The sequence below is a fragment of the Aethalodelphis obliquidens genome, unplaced genomic scaffold (genome assembly GCF_003676395.1).
Source record: "Aethalodelphis obliquidens isolate GAN/ISIS:26980383/991018 unplaced genomic scaffold, ASM367639v1 scaffold5, whole genome shotgun sequence".
NCBI lineage: Eukaryota > Metazoa > Chordata > Mammalia > Artiodactyla > Delphinidae > Aethalodelphis > Aethalodelphis obliquidens.
Genome location: NW_020837949.1, coordinates 40,862,731 through 40,877,055, shown reverse-complemented (window position 1 = coordinate 40,877,055; position 14,325 = coordinate 40,862,731). Strand labels below are relative to the sequence as shown.

Below are 14,325 nucleotides of genomic sequence, written 5' to 3'. Positions count from 1 at the left end.
TGGACACAATGGCAACTTGAGATTTCCGTTAAAATCTTCGTCCTTATCCTCACCTTCATCATTATTGTCACCATCGTCATCAAGCTAACAATTATTACCTAACGACTATTGATGTTGAACATCTTTTCATGTGTTTGTTGGCTATTAGTATATCGTCTTTGAAGAAATGTCTATTGCCAATTTTTAAGTTGGATTGTTTGGAATGTTTTAATTGAGTCTTTTTATTTTTGAGTTATAAGAGTTCTTAATGTATTCTAGATACTAAACCATTATTAGATACATGATTTGCAAATATTTTCTCCTGTTTTGTACATTGTCTTTTCACTTTCTTATGCTTTGATACACAGAAGTTTAAAATTCTTTATTGTAATAAATAATACGTAACATGAGATCTACCCTCAACAAATTTTTAAGTGTACAATATTATTAACATTATAAGCACAATGTTGTGCAGCAGATCTCTAGAATTTTTTCATCTTGGATGAATGAAATTCTATACCCATTGAATAGCAACTCCCTTTTCCCCCACTCCTACCAGTCCCTGGCATCCACCACTCTACTTTCTGCTTCTGTTGAGTTGGCTACTCTTGATACCTCATACAAATGGAATCATGTAGTACTTGTCCTTTTGTGACTGACTTATTTCAGTTAGCATAACGTCCTCAAGGTTCATCCGTGCTGTAACACCTGACAGGATTTCCTCCTTTTTTATGGCTGAATAATACTCTATTGTTTGTATGTACTACATCCCCCCACGTCCCCCGGCTGCCTTCTTTTTTTTCAATAGGAGTATTTGGGTACTATTTGACAAAACAAACAATGTTCTTTAAGCAAACATTTATTGAATGTCTGGATATGATTTGGCAATAGGATATGGAAACAAACATGAGAAGGACACGATAATTGACCTCAAGGATCTGCTGTGCAGAGGTGTGGGGCTGTGGGTTAGGACACATAAGAAAATATACACTGAGAGTCTCAAGGCCTAAAAGGCAAACTTTGGGCTCTGAGAAGAACAGGATCTGGATGGCCTAGAGTAGTTTCATATACAGAAGTGGGGAGAAAGGAGGCTCTACCACATTTTCTTTGTCTGTTCAGCTGCTGATGGGCATTTAGATTGTTTCCACCTCTTGGCTGTTATGAAGAATGCTACAATGAACATGGGAGTGCAAATATCCCTTTAAGAGCCTGATTTTGATTCTTTTGGATAAATTCCCAGAAGCGGGGTTGATTGATTATATGGTAATTCTATTTTTAATTTTTTGAGGAACCTCCATACTGAAAAGTTTTTCATTTTGATGAAGTTTAATTTATCTGTTTTTTCTTTTGTTGCTCATGGTTTGGTATTATATTTGAGAAGGCATTGCCAAATTCATGATCATTGAAGATTTACTCCTCTGTTTTTCTTCTAAGAGTTGTATGGTTTTAGCTCTCACATTTAGGTCATTGATCCATTTTGAGTTAATTTTTGTATGTGGTATGAGGAAGGGATCCAACTTTACTCTTTTTTTTTTTTTTTTTTTTTTTTGCGCTACGCGGGCCTCTCACTGTCGTGGCCTCTCCCGTTGTGGAGCACAGGCTCCGGACGCGCAGGCTCAGCGGCCATGGCTCACGGGCCCAGCCGCTCCGCGGCATGTGGGATCTTCCCGGACCGGGGCACGAACCCACGTCCCCTGCATCGGCAGGCAGACTCTCAACCACTGCGCCACCAGGGAAGCCCCCAACTTTACTCTTTTGCATGTGGCTATCCAGTTTCCCCAGCACCATTTGTTGAAAATATTGCTCTTTCCTCATTGAATGGTTTTGGTACCCTTGTTGAAAATCAATCTGGCATATATGTATGGGTTTATTTCTGGACTCTCAATTCTATTCCTGTGGTCTATATGTCTATCCTTATGCCAGTACCATACTGTTCTGATTACTGTAGCTTTGGATTGGTTTGAAATTGGGAAGTATGATTCTTTCAACTTTGTTTTTCTTTTTCAAGATTGTTTTGGTTATTTGGGGCCTCTTGCAATTCCATATGAATTTGAGGATCAACGTTTCCATTCTGCGGTTCACTATTCTTTATTGCTGAATAATATTATATTGTATTAATATGCCAGTTGGCTTATCCCACCTTCTATCAAGTATATTCTGTTGATAGGGAATGGATAAACACATGTATTCTCTTCTTAAATCCGTGTTTTCTTTATCACATTACTTGGGACTTAGGGTTCTGCCTTAAGCAGGCTCTACATTGAATGAATTTATTCTTCAAAAGCATTTGTTGCTAAGGAACCAGTGGCTTTTGGGCCACCTATTTTATATTCCAGCTTTAGAAAATACTGTGTTTTCAAGATATAATATTCTCTATTCATGATTTATACATGTTTTATCAAGAAAAACTGTTTTACAAATAATTTACTCTCTTTCTTCACAGGTACCCTTTCTATCTCCTTTGGAAGGTCATATTTACTTAAAAATAAAGTGTCAAGTGAATTCAAGTGTTGAAGAAAGAGGTTTTCTAGTAAGTAACATCACTGGATCTATATTTTCTTTTTTGCATTTTGTGAAGCATAGGCTTGGTTTCCAATAGGAATGAAAGTCTGTGTGACTAAGTGATAAATTGGTTCAGATTTGTTGCATGTCCACTCTATGCTAATCACTGTGCTGGTGTTAGAATATAATAGGCCACAGAAAATAATCCCTGCACTCAGGAACTTTTAGTGTAATAGGAAGAAATCCAAGTGAACAGTTAAGTACAATACAGTACTATAATGGGAGAAAGCATAGAGTGCATGGGTGTAAATTGCTGGGACACCAGGTCTTAGGTATGAGTGGGAAGGCTTAAAGAAAGGTATTGGAAATAACTTGTAAACTGCTAGCTGAACAAGTTAGCCAGAGGGAGATGTGCTCCAGATGAAGGGAAAAGCATTACTATGGCCTGGAGGGCCCTTCCCTCTCTCACCCCCACCAGAGAAAAAGATGACACATTTAGATAGTGGCAGGTATTTCAGGGTAGCTAGAGCTTAGATTCTGAGTGTGTGTGTGGAGGAGGGGTAGGGAGAGGAGTGATTGGGGAGGAAGGTGGGGTTAGGGGAAATGGAGCCAAGTGTTAGAGGGCCTTTTAAAGACTTCCGACTCTATCCTGAAGTCGGTTGGGTACTCTTGTAGGATTTTAAGCAGAGGATTAACATCAAATTTGGGGGTTTAGGAAAGTCGTTCTGACTAACGTGTGGAAGTGGACTGGGGAGTGGCAGAACTGAAGAAGATTAGTGAAGAAACTGAGTTACTGCATGAGAGAGGGGATGGGGGCTGGCAGTCAGGGTGGAGAGAAGGACCCACCATGGATAGATGAAGGAGGAAGAAGTGCAGACCCTAGCGGTTTGGCTGTAGGGGTGGAGAAGCAGAAGTAAGGATGTCACCCAGATCCCTGCCTTGCACGGCTTGTTGGGTGGCAGTGATTATACTGAGATAAGGGGCCCTGGGGGGGAAGCAAGTGTCCATGTTGGGGGTGGAAACCATTTTTCCCCCAAATTTTATTGTGGTAAATTGCAAGCATACAGCAATGTTGATAGAATTTTACAATGAACGCCCGTATAGCCAGCATCTAGATTTTGCCTTTAACATTTTTTACTGTCCTTGCTGTATCATGTATCTACAACCTAGCTATCCTTCTAGCCAGTCCTGAAAATATCATTTTGGGGGGAAGAATTTCAAAGTATATTGTGGACATTAGAATGTTCCCGTGAATCTTCAGTGTACATCCCCTGAGTTCTGACACAGGTATACATCTATTTAATCCAAATTTCTATTAAGATAGAAAATATTACCTCAGAAAGTTCCCTCATGCCCCTTGTCAGTCAGTCCCCACCCAAGGTAGGAAGTTTTAATGAGTTAAGTTTTAAATAACTTGAATTTTAGATGCATACAGACACGTTTCAGAGTTTGAGTTTGGAGCTCAAGATGATGGACATTTTAGATGAGGTGAAGGTTTGGAAATCTGCAGCAGAGAGATAGTAATGGAAGCTCAGGTGGCATTGAATAGCCAGGAGAACACTAACATTTAAGCCACGGACCTAGGAAGAGAAGCTCTCAAGGGAGACTACAGGGAGGGCAATGGAGAACTTAGTATCATGGTTGCCAGGGGAAGAGAGTCTGCAAGAGGGAGTGGTCAAATTAGATAAGGATCTATTAGACACTGTTGGACTTATTAATGAAGTGGTCATTCTAGGCTTGTTGAGAGCAGGAGCTAGATTGCAAATGGTTATAAAGGGAGTGGAGGGTGAAGAATGGGAGTGCAACAACTCTGAAACAAGGTTTGGCTGCAGAGGGGTAAAGAGAGTGTGATACCTGCAGAGGTATGTAGGGTGAAAGAAGGATTTTGTTGACATTTTATTAAGATTGGAGAGATTTGAGCATCTTTCAATTCAAATGGGTAGCTTCTAATAGGGCCAAAGAGGGCAAAGATAGAGGCAATGGGGAACCTGCACTTTAAGGAATAACACATGGAACAAGGTCACGAGAGTGAGAACGAATAAGACCCAAGCCATGGTTCATGATCTTGTACAGAATTATACTTTTTCCATTATCAGAGGAGGAAAGTATATGTGTAGAATACACAGAAGATTGTGGGTGTGGTACCAGAAGTAGAGAAAATCTAATAGCTTTGATTTTCTTTGTGAAGCAAGAATTTGAGCTATACAAAAGATATCACAAGTCAATTTGCAGTTGCTGACAAAGGGCACAGAAAGAAGAGCTAGATTGTACAGAAAGTCCAAGCGGCCAAGGTGACTGTAAATCATACTTCGTAGCTTTTTTCACATGTAAATCCAGCAGGTGGCACTAGATATTCTTGGAAAAGTGTCTATAAATTTCTGACTTGAAAGCAGTGTTTACTTACTGACCTTTTCCTTTAATGTAAATATTTCCATATTTTACTCTAGATACCTTTCGCCCCTGATATACTCTTATGACATTCATTTGCCTAAAATGTCTGACCTACTTAATGTTTGAGCAGGGCTCTTAACTACTTTAGAGTTAGATCTTTTCAGGTTTACTCTATCTTGAATCCTATAGGCCATTCTTATCACATCCACACTTACAGAAATGTGGTAAAAAACAATTACTCAGGACTCCCCCAAATAACTTCTGTCCCCTGTCTAAGCAATGCCTTTTAATTACTTCTAACCTCTATAAAAAATAGAGGTAGTAATTGAAGTGGTTCAGTTGCTTGGTTCAGTTTTCCTTCCTGATGTGCCAGGGACAGCTGGAAGGAAGGAGACTACCAACCAGAGAAACTTGCTAAGTGATTCTAAAATGGTACTAGTCTAACTCTGCCAAGACTGATGAGCAGCAAGAAAAGTACATTCTGGTTTAGCTAGAAGGTTCCAGTTCTGCTTTGTGACCGTGTATTGTCATCTACTTTCCTTGGCCTTCAGTTTCCCCAGCTATAAAAATGAAAAAGCTATCCTCTTGTTATTTTTCCCTGATTATAGTAGGGGTAATGACAACTTGTATTATTTTTATCCATCAAATTTTTCCTTTTCTATTACCTTTATGATGTAAAAGGTGAACGTAAACACAAAAGGGAGCTGGTGAGTCATTTGTACTAACTTTGTGCTTGAGATTGAAACAACAAGATTCCTGGCCTTGATACAGAGTAGAATAAAAATAAACTTAAGTACTTTATAAAAGAGAGAAAAGAAAAAAAATCATGCAAGTAGATTTTGAAGTATGAAATATGTCAACATACTGAGGTTTAATGTATAGAAAACATTTAATTGATCCTCAAGTTTCTAAAGTCAGTATTTCATTGACTTTTCCAGACCATATTTGAAGATGTTAGTGGTTTTGGTGCATGGCATCGAAGATGGTGTGTTCTTTCTGGAAACTGTATCTCTTATTGGACTTATCCAGATGATGAGAAACGAAAGGTAATATTAATATTGATGGTCAGTGGTGAAAGCCCTAACTGACTTTCAGGGAATATTTCATGCAAGTGTTCCCCGTGGCCCCCATCAACCACCCAAATGCCCTGTTAAAAATATTTACTAAGCCATTAAAAATGTTCTTGTTGAAAGACTAGTGAGTGTGTGTGTGTGCATGTGTGTGTGTTTGTGTAAAAATTTTATATCTTATCCATTCCCTGTGATTTGACCACTCTTGAAATACCTTAAGGAATGTATATTTTTTTATGGAATGTTTCATAATATTTTTTAATTGATACTTTTAGTCAGAAATATTTTCAATTCACTTTTGTATTTTATTAACAGTTGATTTACCTAACTCTGAGATAAAACAGAAAGGAAAAACCACCATAGGAATATAGTGGTTTTGGTTTTGTTTCTAAAATTTGATAATAGAATTTTATGGATACATTACATCTTGTTTTTAAAGAATTTAATGTTATTGCCCAAGTGTGGTAATTTATTATCCAAAAACTGGAAAATAGAAATAAGCAGAAATATAAAGTAAAATCATCTGTAACAGAGATAACTACTATTCACATTTTGCTGTGTATCCTTCTAAATTTTTAAAATGTATATGTAATAATAGTTATATATCCATTTATGAATCTTTTTTAAACAGAAAGTATCATGTTTTTTATAACTTAATTTTTACTTGATAATATCCTGATATCTTTCCACATCAATAAAAATACATCTGTGGGCTTCCCTGGTGGCGCAGTGGTTGAGAGCCCACCTGCCGATGCAGGGGACACGGGTTCGTGCCCCAGTCCGGGAAGATCCCACATGCCGCGGAGCGGCTGGGCCCGTGAGCCATGGCCGCTGAGCCTGCGCGTCTGGAGCCTGTGCTCCGCAACGGAAGAGGCCACAACAGTGAGAGGCCCGCGTACCGCTAAAAAAAAAAAAAAAAAAAGAAAAAATACATCTGTGATATTGCATTAGATAGCTATATGTATTACATTGTAGCTATATAAAATTTTATTTTAAAGTTTATTGTGAAATATTTAGAACCTTCAAATAGACAAAAAATAAATAAATAAACCAAGTAATTTCCATCAACCTCTGTGTTATCAGTCCAGTTAAAGCTCCTCATGTAATTTTCTCTCCCTCAGAGATAACCCCATCCTGAAATTATTTTGTTCCTATGTATTTCTTTAAATTTTTATTATATATTATATATAGGCTGTATATTATTGCAATTGCATATTTTGAAGCATTATACAAATAGATCATACTGTATATACTGTTCTGCAACTTGCATGTTTTAAGTCAACATGATTTGTGACATTGGTCTAGGCTGGTGTGTGTAGCTCTAGTTTGTAGAGCTCTAGCCATCTTTCTCTGTACTAAAGTATTCCATTGTAAGAATGTATCACAATTAATTTATCCACTTCTCCTATTTATGGGCACTTAGATTATTTCTAAATTGTTGCTATTATAAACAGCTCTGCTATAACTTAGCTACATGGATCAGAGCTCTTTCTTGAGTTTGTATCTAGTAGCAGAATTGCTGGTTTGTAGGGTTTCGCACATCTTCAATTTAGCTAGATTTTGTCCAGTTATTCTTGAAATTGGTTGTACAATGTTCCGTTCCCACCAGGATTATATGAGAGTTCTCAGTATTCCACATCCCACCAACACTTGATATGTCAGCCTTTTAAACTCTTGTTAGTGTGATAGGTGTGAAAGATTATTTCCTTGTGTTTTTATTTTGGTTTTCCTCGATTGAACATTAAGAGTAAGCATCTTTTCTTATGTGTTTTGGCCATTTATTTCCGTAGTCTTTTGCTTGGCATATGTTTTATTTATCTTTATAATATCTTTTCATAAACAGAAATTTTTAATGCTACGATAAATCTGTCAGTTTATTGCTTTATTGTTTGCTTTTTTGAGTCTTAGTTAAGAAAATCATCTATATAGTCATAAAGATATTCTCCTATACCTCCTTATAACTTCTGAAAGTTATAAAGATTTATATTTCATATTTAATTTACCTGGAATTGATTTTTTTCCCCCAATCTGGAAACCCAACTGTGCCAGCCCCATTGGATGGTCCATTCTTTCCACACTGATCCACATGCTGTTTCTGACATGTATCAAGATATCATTATATATGTAGGTCTATATTTAGGCTTTCTATTCTGTTTCCTTTGGTATGTATCTCTCAGTCTCAATTACCATAGCTTTAAAATAAATCTTAATGTCTGGTAAGGTAAGTCTCCTAACTTGTGTTTTTATTCAATAATGTGTTATTTATTCTTGGTCCTTCATTTTACACACACACACACACACACACACGGAAATATGTGTACCTGTATATTTAACTTTTTATAATTGAAAATGTTCAAGTGTTCACAAAACAGAGAGAAATAGTATATTGAACTCCTAGCTTCAACAATTATTAACTTTCATGTTTCATTTCTCTCTCCACAGCACACACACTTTTTTGTTCTTGTTGGTTTGCTGAGGTATTTTAAAGCAAATATCACACTTCATATTATATCATTTAACCTGTGTGAGTCAAGGTTGCCAGTTCCTAACATTCATTGGCCAGTACCCCAAGGAAGCCAGATTTCAGCCTAGCTTACCATTCTGCACTCTCTCTTCCTCATTGATTTTGGCCTTTGAAGGTTTCTTTCACCTTCTTGTGAGTTCAGTTATTTGGCATTTGGGGAATTATGGGAGGACTTTTAGACTATTTAGTCTGCCATACTTGCTGGAGACATAATATTATTTGTTTAAATAGTCCCCAATTACTGTCATTTAATTTGTTTCAATCTTTTAACTATTATGAAAAAACAGGGACTATACCCATATAAACATCTTTGTGCACCTATGTATTTGCTTAGTATAAATTTCTTTTAGGTGAAGTTGTAGGATCAGGGTATGCCCATTTTGAATGTTTTTTGATTGCTCTTATCAAATTGTCTACCAGTAGTAGACCGTTTATGCTTTCACCAGCAGTGTATGAGAGTTTCTATCACCACCCCAACCCAACCAACATAGGTTATTACCATTCTTTCCAGACTTGGCCAATCTAATGTTTAAAAATGGTATATTTCATTCTAATTTCTTCTTAAAATTATTAATAGAGTTAACACTTTTACTGGCTTTTTAAAAATCATTTGTGCCCATACTTGTCCCTTTTCTAATTTTTCAGAACCATTTAGCCTTATGAATTTTTATCTTTGACTGTCATACCATAGGAATAACATGGCTTCCAACAATCCAAAGCAATAGTTTAGCCTGGTCTTTTAGAGATACATAAAAAATATTTACAAATGAATTCTGATGTCTAGGTTTCTGTTTATAGAAAGGGAGGAATTAAGTGGGCTATAGACAAAAGGTGGTTGAATGTGTCTTTCTAATTGTTAGAGCTGATTAATGGGTACATGGAAGTTCATTATGCTGTTCTTTTTATTTTGTGTCTCTTTGAAGTTTTCCATAACAAAAAGTTTGTTTTTTAAGTTGACTAAGAGCTCCAGTAGACATCTTTGGTTTCTATTTTTATGACCAGCAAAAAACAATAATAAATGTTAAATATGTTTCTCTAAACTCAGTGTAATTAAACTTTAACTTTTAAATTAATGCTTTTTTAATTTTAAATTTGTATCAACTGGAATACTGACTTAAATGGTCTTGTTTATTTTCTACTAATCATGTTTTTTAAAAATTTGTTTTTAAAGAATCCCATAGGAAGATTAAATTTGGCCAATTGTACCAGTCGGCAGATAGAACCAGCCAACAGAGAATTTTGTGCAAGACGCAACACTTTTGAATTAATTACTGTCCGACCACAAAGAGAAGATGACCGAGAGACCCTGGTCAGCCAATGCAGGGACACACTCTGTGTCACCAAGTACGTATTGGGCTATAAATATTTCTATCAACTAAGTGATTGCCCGCTATGTTCTTACCACTGTAAGAAATATCAGAGATGATCCTTGTCTTTGAAGAGGGTACAGTCTTAATGAGGAAACAAAACACACACACATCAGTAAGAGAGTAAGCTAATAATTAGTTAAGGAAAATATAGTTAAGGAAATATAGTTAAGGAAAATACAGCATTCAAGTTATATCTTAGCTTATCATGTTTTCTAGTATACTCACAGTATAGCCATTTTCAGGACAGTTACCTAATATTCTTTGGGCTGAGTTTGAAGATTTCATGTGTGATTGAGAAGTCAAGTATTTTTTAAAGCGATTTGACACATCCCTTCCTGTCTATTCCCCAAATACCCTCAATTAACCTGCTGACTTACAAAACAGTTTACTCTGGAAATTTCTGGTTGGAGATTAACAGAATAAACTACTGGGACTGTCACTTTTCGTTAACCCTAATCTTAAGTATAAGATGCAAAAGCTTATTGCTAAGAGTCTAAGGTTCTTTTGCTTGGATGCCCAAGAGAAGCTTGCAGACCAACTTCAATGTACAAAATTATGATTAGGGACAAAAGTTAGAATTTGACAGAATCTCTGTTAATCAGACTGTTGCTGGATATTGCAGACAGGGAAATGGGTAGAACTGGCTCCATGAGTTTCCGATGTGGAAATATCAGAAAGGTCAGCCAAGAGACACTCTATTAAAATAGAACAAAGTTGCCCAGATACCGCCAGTTGGTTTTAAAACAGAGAAAGAGGGGACGCGTTCTTTGGAAATTCTTGATGTCTAGGTTGCTTTCAGATTAATTTAGTTGAGCTCATCCACTCCTTTCTTTCGGGCGCCTTCTGTGCAGCAGTGACATCAGACAGGACAGGAGAGGCAAATTGGATTTATAGTCACTTTCTTTAGTAGCTACCCTGTTCATGGCCACAGTCAGTGAGGGAACCAACCAAAATTCAGTCCCCAAGTACTTCCTGACCACAGTGGCCCTTTTTAAACAGTACTCACATTTTTCCTATAATCTTATCTTTTACTTGTTACATAAACCCTCCCAGACCTCGACCTTCTCCTGCGGTAGAAGTAGTTATATCACATATTGCTCTAATTACTCTGTAGTTCGCTTGCATGCAGTTTTTCTTATTATAACATTACTGTAATTTGAGTGGACACTTTATCCAAGCATTTGAGAGAGGCCCATGCTCAGCTCAGTCTTGGCTGAGTTTTTAGCTTTGCTTGGTGGCTTCTTAAAACTTATTTCACTTTTTGATCATATGTTTTGCAGAGTATATACATTTTACAGTTCTGCATTCTCCTTTGTATTATTTATCTGTTTCTCCCCAGGGCCTTTTTGACCTATGCCTTTTATCTAAATTTAATGTATATCGTTTTTATTTCTACTAACCAACCTTGCTATCTTTCCCTCCTTCAATACAAAATATTTATCATCTGATAAATATTACCTACTTTGAAATATAGATTATACGTTTGAACTAGAAATGTTTCATCACATGGGGAGCCAGTATTATACAGTTGAACTTTGAAGTCAACAGATCTATGTTTAAATCCTGACTCAGTGACTCACCAAATGTGGCCATGGCAAGTTACTTAACTTTGCTAGCCCTCTGATATCTCCTGTGTCAGAGGAGAAGAATAAACTCCACAGAATGACAGTAGAGGTTAATGAGTAGACACACTTAGCATGGTGTCACGCACATGGAATGAACTCAACGAATGGTCACTATCATTACTGTAAGTATTGTGTTCTCTCCATTGACTAATAGATGATCAACTCACTGCTTATTCACACTTATACCATTTCTAGTACCAATGGGGAGAAATTATAAAGATGGAGAATGAGTACAATACAACATACTTCTAACACCCGGCTGTTCTCTAGAAGAATGGTCTGGCTTGTGAATTAGGGAATTCCCCTTTCCCCCCACCCTCGCCTGCCACATCAACTGGATATTCAACTTGTAGCTAAATATGGATACAAAGAAGAGATTCCTGATATGAACAAAGAGATTAGGATAGACAAAGTCTTAGGATCTTCAGATCATTTACTGTAAATACTGTGCTCTACTAATACAGTGGGACAAGAATAATGGGAGACAGTACAAAATAGTATCTGTAAGGCCAGGTGAAGGTTCATGAGTCTGTGATTCCAGCTCTTGGGGACCCTGAGTCTGAGGGATCTGGGGGGGCTCCCATATTCAGGCCAGTGGTGCGCTTGCTCTTCTAGGAAGTGACCCATGCTCAGTGGCCGTCCTGCACCACCAAATTGCCCAGTCAGACCAACTGTACACGATTAGTTACTGCCTTTGGTGTGAAACTCCATCATTTCCCAAATGTAATCAGTGTGAGTTATGGTTCAGCTAACCAACCTGCAAGATGATTCTCTTTTGTTGTAATTGGAGAAGCACTTTACTATGGGTCTCTTGATTTAGCATCCATTAAAACAGGGGTCCCCGAGCCTCGGTCTGCGGCCTGTTAGGAACCAGACCGCACAGCACAAGGTGAGCGGCGGGTGACCGAGCGAAGCTCCCTCTGCCGCTCCCCATCGCTCGCATTACCGCCTGAACCACCCCCCTGCCGGCCGCGGAAAAATTGTCTTCCATGAAACCGGTCCCTGGTGCCAAAAAGATTGGGGACCTCTGCATTAAAAAGTGGTAAAGAGTTACTCCTTTTACTATTTAGGCTCCGCCCCCGCCATCCCACCCCAGCAAGAGTACTTGGAGATATGGAATGGGGGAAAGGATCCTGATCTTTTTGTTTGTTCATGTAGGAACTGGCTGTCTGCAGATACCAAGGAAGAGCGGGATCTCTGGATGCAAAAACTCAATCAAGTTCTTGTTGATATTCGCCTCTGGCAACCTGATGCTTGCTATAAACCTATTGGAAAGCCTTAAACTGTGGGACATTTCCAAGTCATATAGAGGTTTTCTGACTTAGGTCATAAATGTTTCTTAAGAGCATCAGTTTTGCTGGTTGCATTTTATGCTTTAAATACAAAAGGGTATGTGCCAATATTCATTCACTACATATTATGCAGTATTTATATCTTTTGTATGCAAAACTTCACCCGATTTATCTTCTGTTATTCATAAATGATTGGAAGAAAAAATGTATTATAGTTGATTTTTCCAAATTTTAATTTAAAAGCCCCATTTTCCTAGAAATCTAATTATTCAATTATTCATGTTAAAATATTTTTTTTTAAGTAAGGAATTTTGAGTTGTCTTCCTGGAGCTGTGGGTCTCAAAGTAGAAAGGTCTTCCAGGGTTGGAGACAGAAACCTCACACTTGATCACTCTTTCTCTAGCCTCAGTACTTTTTTCTAAAGGTTGTGGTCATTTATTGATCATGATATATCTTGTTACTAGAGTACTGAAAAAAAAATCTAAGGCACCTTGCAGAAACATTTTTAGTAATGGAGGTAAGAACTTTTTCAAAATAGCAAATGTTTATTAGTCTGAAGCTTAAGGCTGCCTTCAAATAAGAGATGTGGGCATAGGGGATATTATTGTGTGAGATTTGGGGGTTAAATGTTTTATTTAGAAGACTTAATAATCACATGGTTTACATTTACTCAGTTACTATAAGTGCTGTGTGGTGCACATTTTCATGGAATACAGGCTTTTAAAAATAACTATTTTTGCTCTATAGCTTACAGACTCCTCAGATATACTTGTCAAATTAGTTCTTTCTGTTCCTGTAACAAGAACAAATGTAAATTGAAGAATCTTTATATAAGAAAAGTAAACGTTACCAAGCTACTATGACTAATACTTTGCTTGCCTAAGTTCTTGTCTTTTTTCTTTTTCACATCAGTGTATGACAGTGTCTAGACACCCATATGAATATCACTTGAGAAACTGTTAAGTCATGTATTACCTTTAAAAGCCTAATGCCTTTTTTTAAATTTTAAAATATTGTAAATGTAAAGCATGGTCTCAACTTTAAATACACTATCACTTTCTTTGAATTGTTAGTTATTGATGGCCTCATTTATAAACACTAAATTCTGTCACCTCCTGTCATTTTATTTTTTATTCATTTAAATGTGTTTTTTCTTATGTGTATAATAAAAATATATTTTATGATCTCCTACCTAAATAAATACTTGCAAATGGCTTAAGGAGTCAGCTATTTAATAAATATTATTAAAATGTGCCGTGCAGCTGTCCTGCATCGTAGGCTGCAGGCTTCTTGAGGGGATTGTACTGACTTGGTGAGGGTATTTCATTCATCTTTTTACCTCTAGCCCAGTGCTCAGCCCGTTGTGTGTTCTTAGAGTCACTGTTGAATCAGGAGGTGGATGAAGGGTCCATTTCTGAGGCATTTCAATAGAATATGGTACTCGGATGCACATTCGAGGAGATGGAGGATGATTCCTAAGTGCTTAGCAGAGACTGAGTAGATAAGTAACATCACCAGCCAAAACAGGGTATAGGTTTGGTAGGATTGATGACAGGGCCCCTTTTATTTGTA

General features: G+C 37.2%; 1 protein-coding gene across 3 annotated transcripts in view; it reads left to right on the top strand.

Annotated features, from left to right (window-relative positions):
- ANLN (anillin, actin binding protein) overlaps positions 1 to 13,975 on the top strand; it is a 55,165-nt gene extending 41,190 nt beyond the window's left edge. For 2 of the 3 annotated variants that reach the window (XM_027102181.1, XM_027102180.1), the window contains exons 22-25: positions 2,423 to 2,509; positions 5,811 to 5,918; positions 9,638 to 9,810; positions 12,620 to 13,968. In XM_027102181.1, the coding sequence (XP_026957982.1) occupies positions 2,423 to 2,509; positions 5,811 to 5,918; positions 9,638 to 9,810; positions 12,620 to 12,743 (492 nt within the window). In that variant the 3' untranslated portion in view covers positions 12,744 to 13,968. Of the gene's footprint in view, positions 1 to 2,422; positions 2,510 to 5,810; positions 5,919 to 9,637; positions 9,811 to 12,619 lie in introns of all 3 variants that reach the window. The other variant, XM_027102182.1, reaches the window with a different exon arrangement.
- The last annotated feature ends 350 nt before the right edge of the window (positions 13,976 to 14,325 follow it).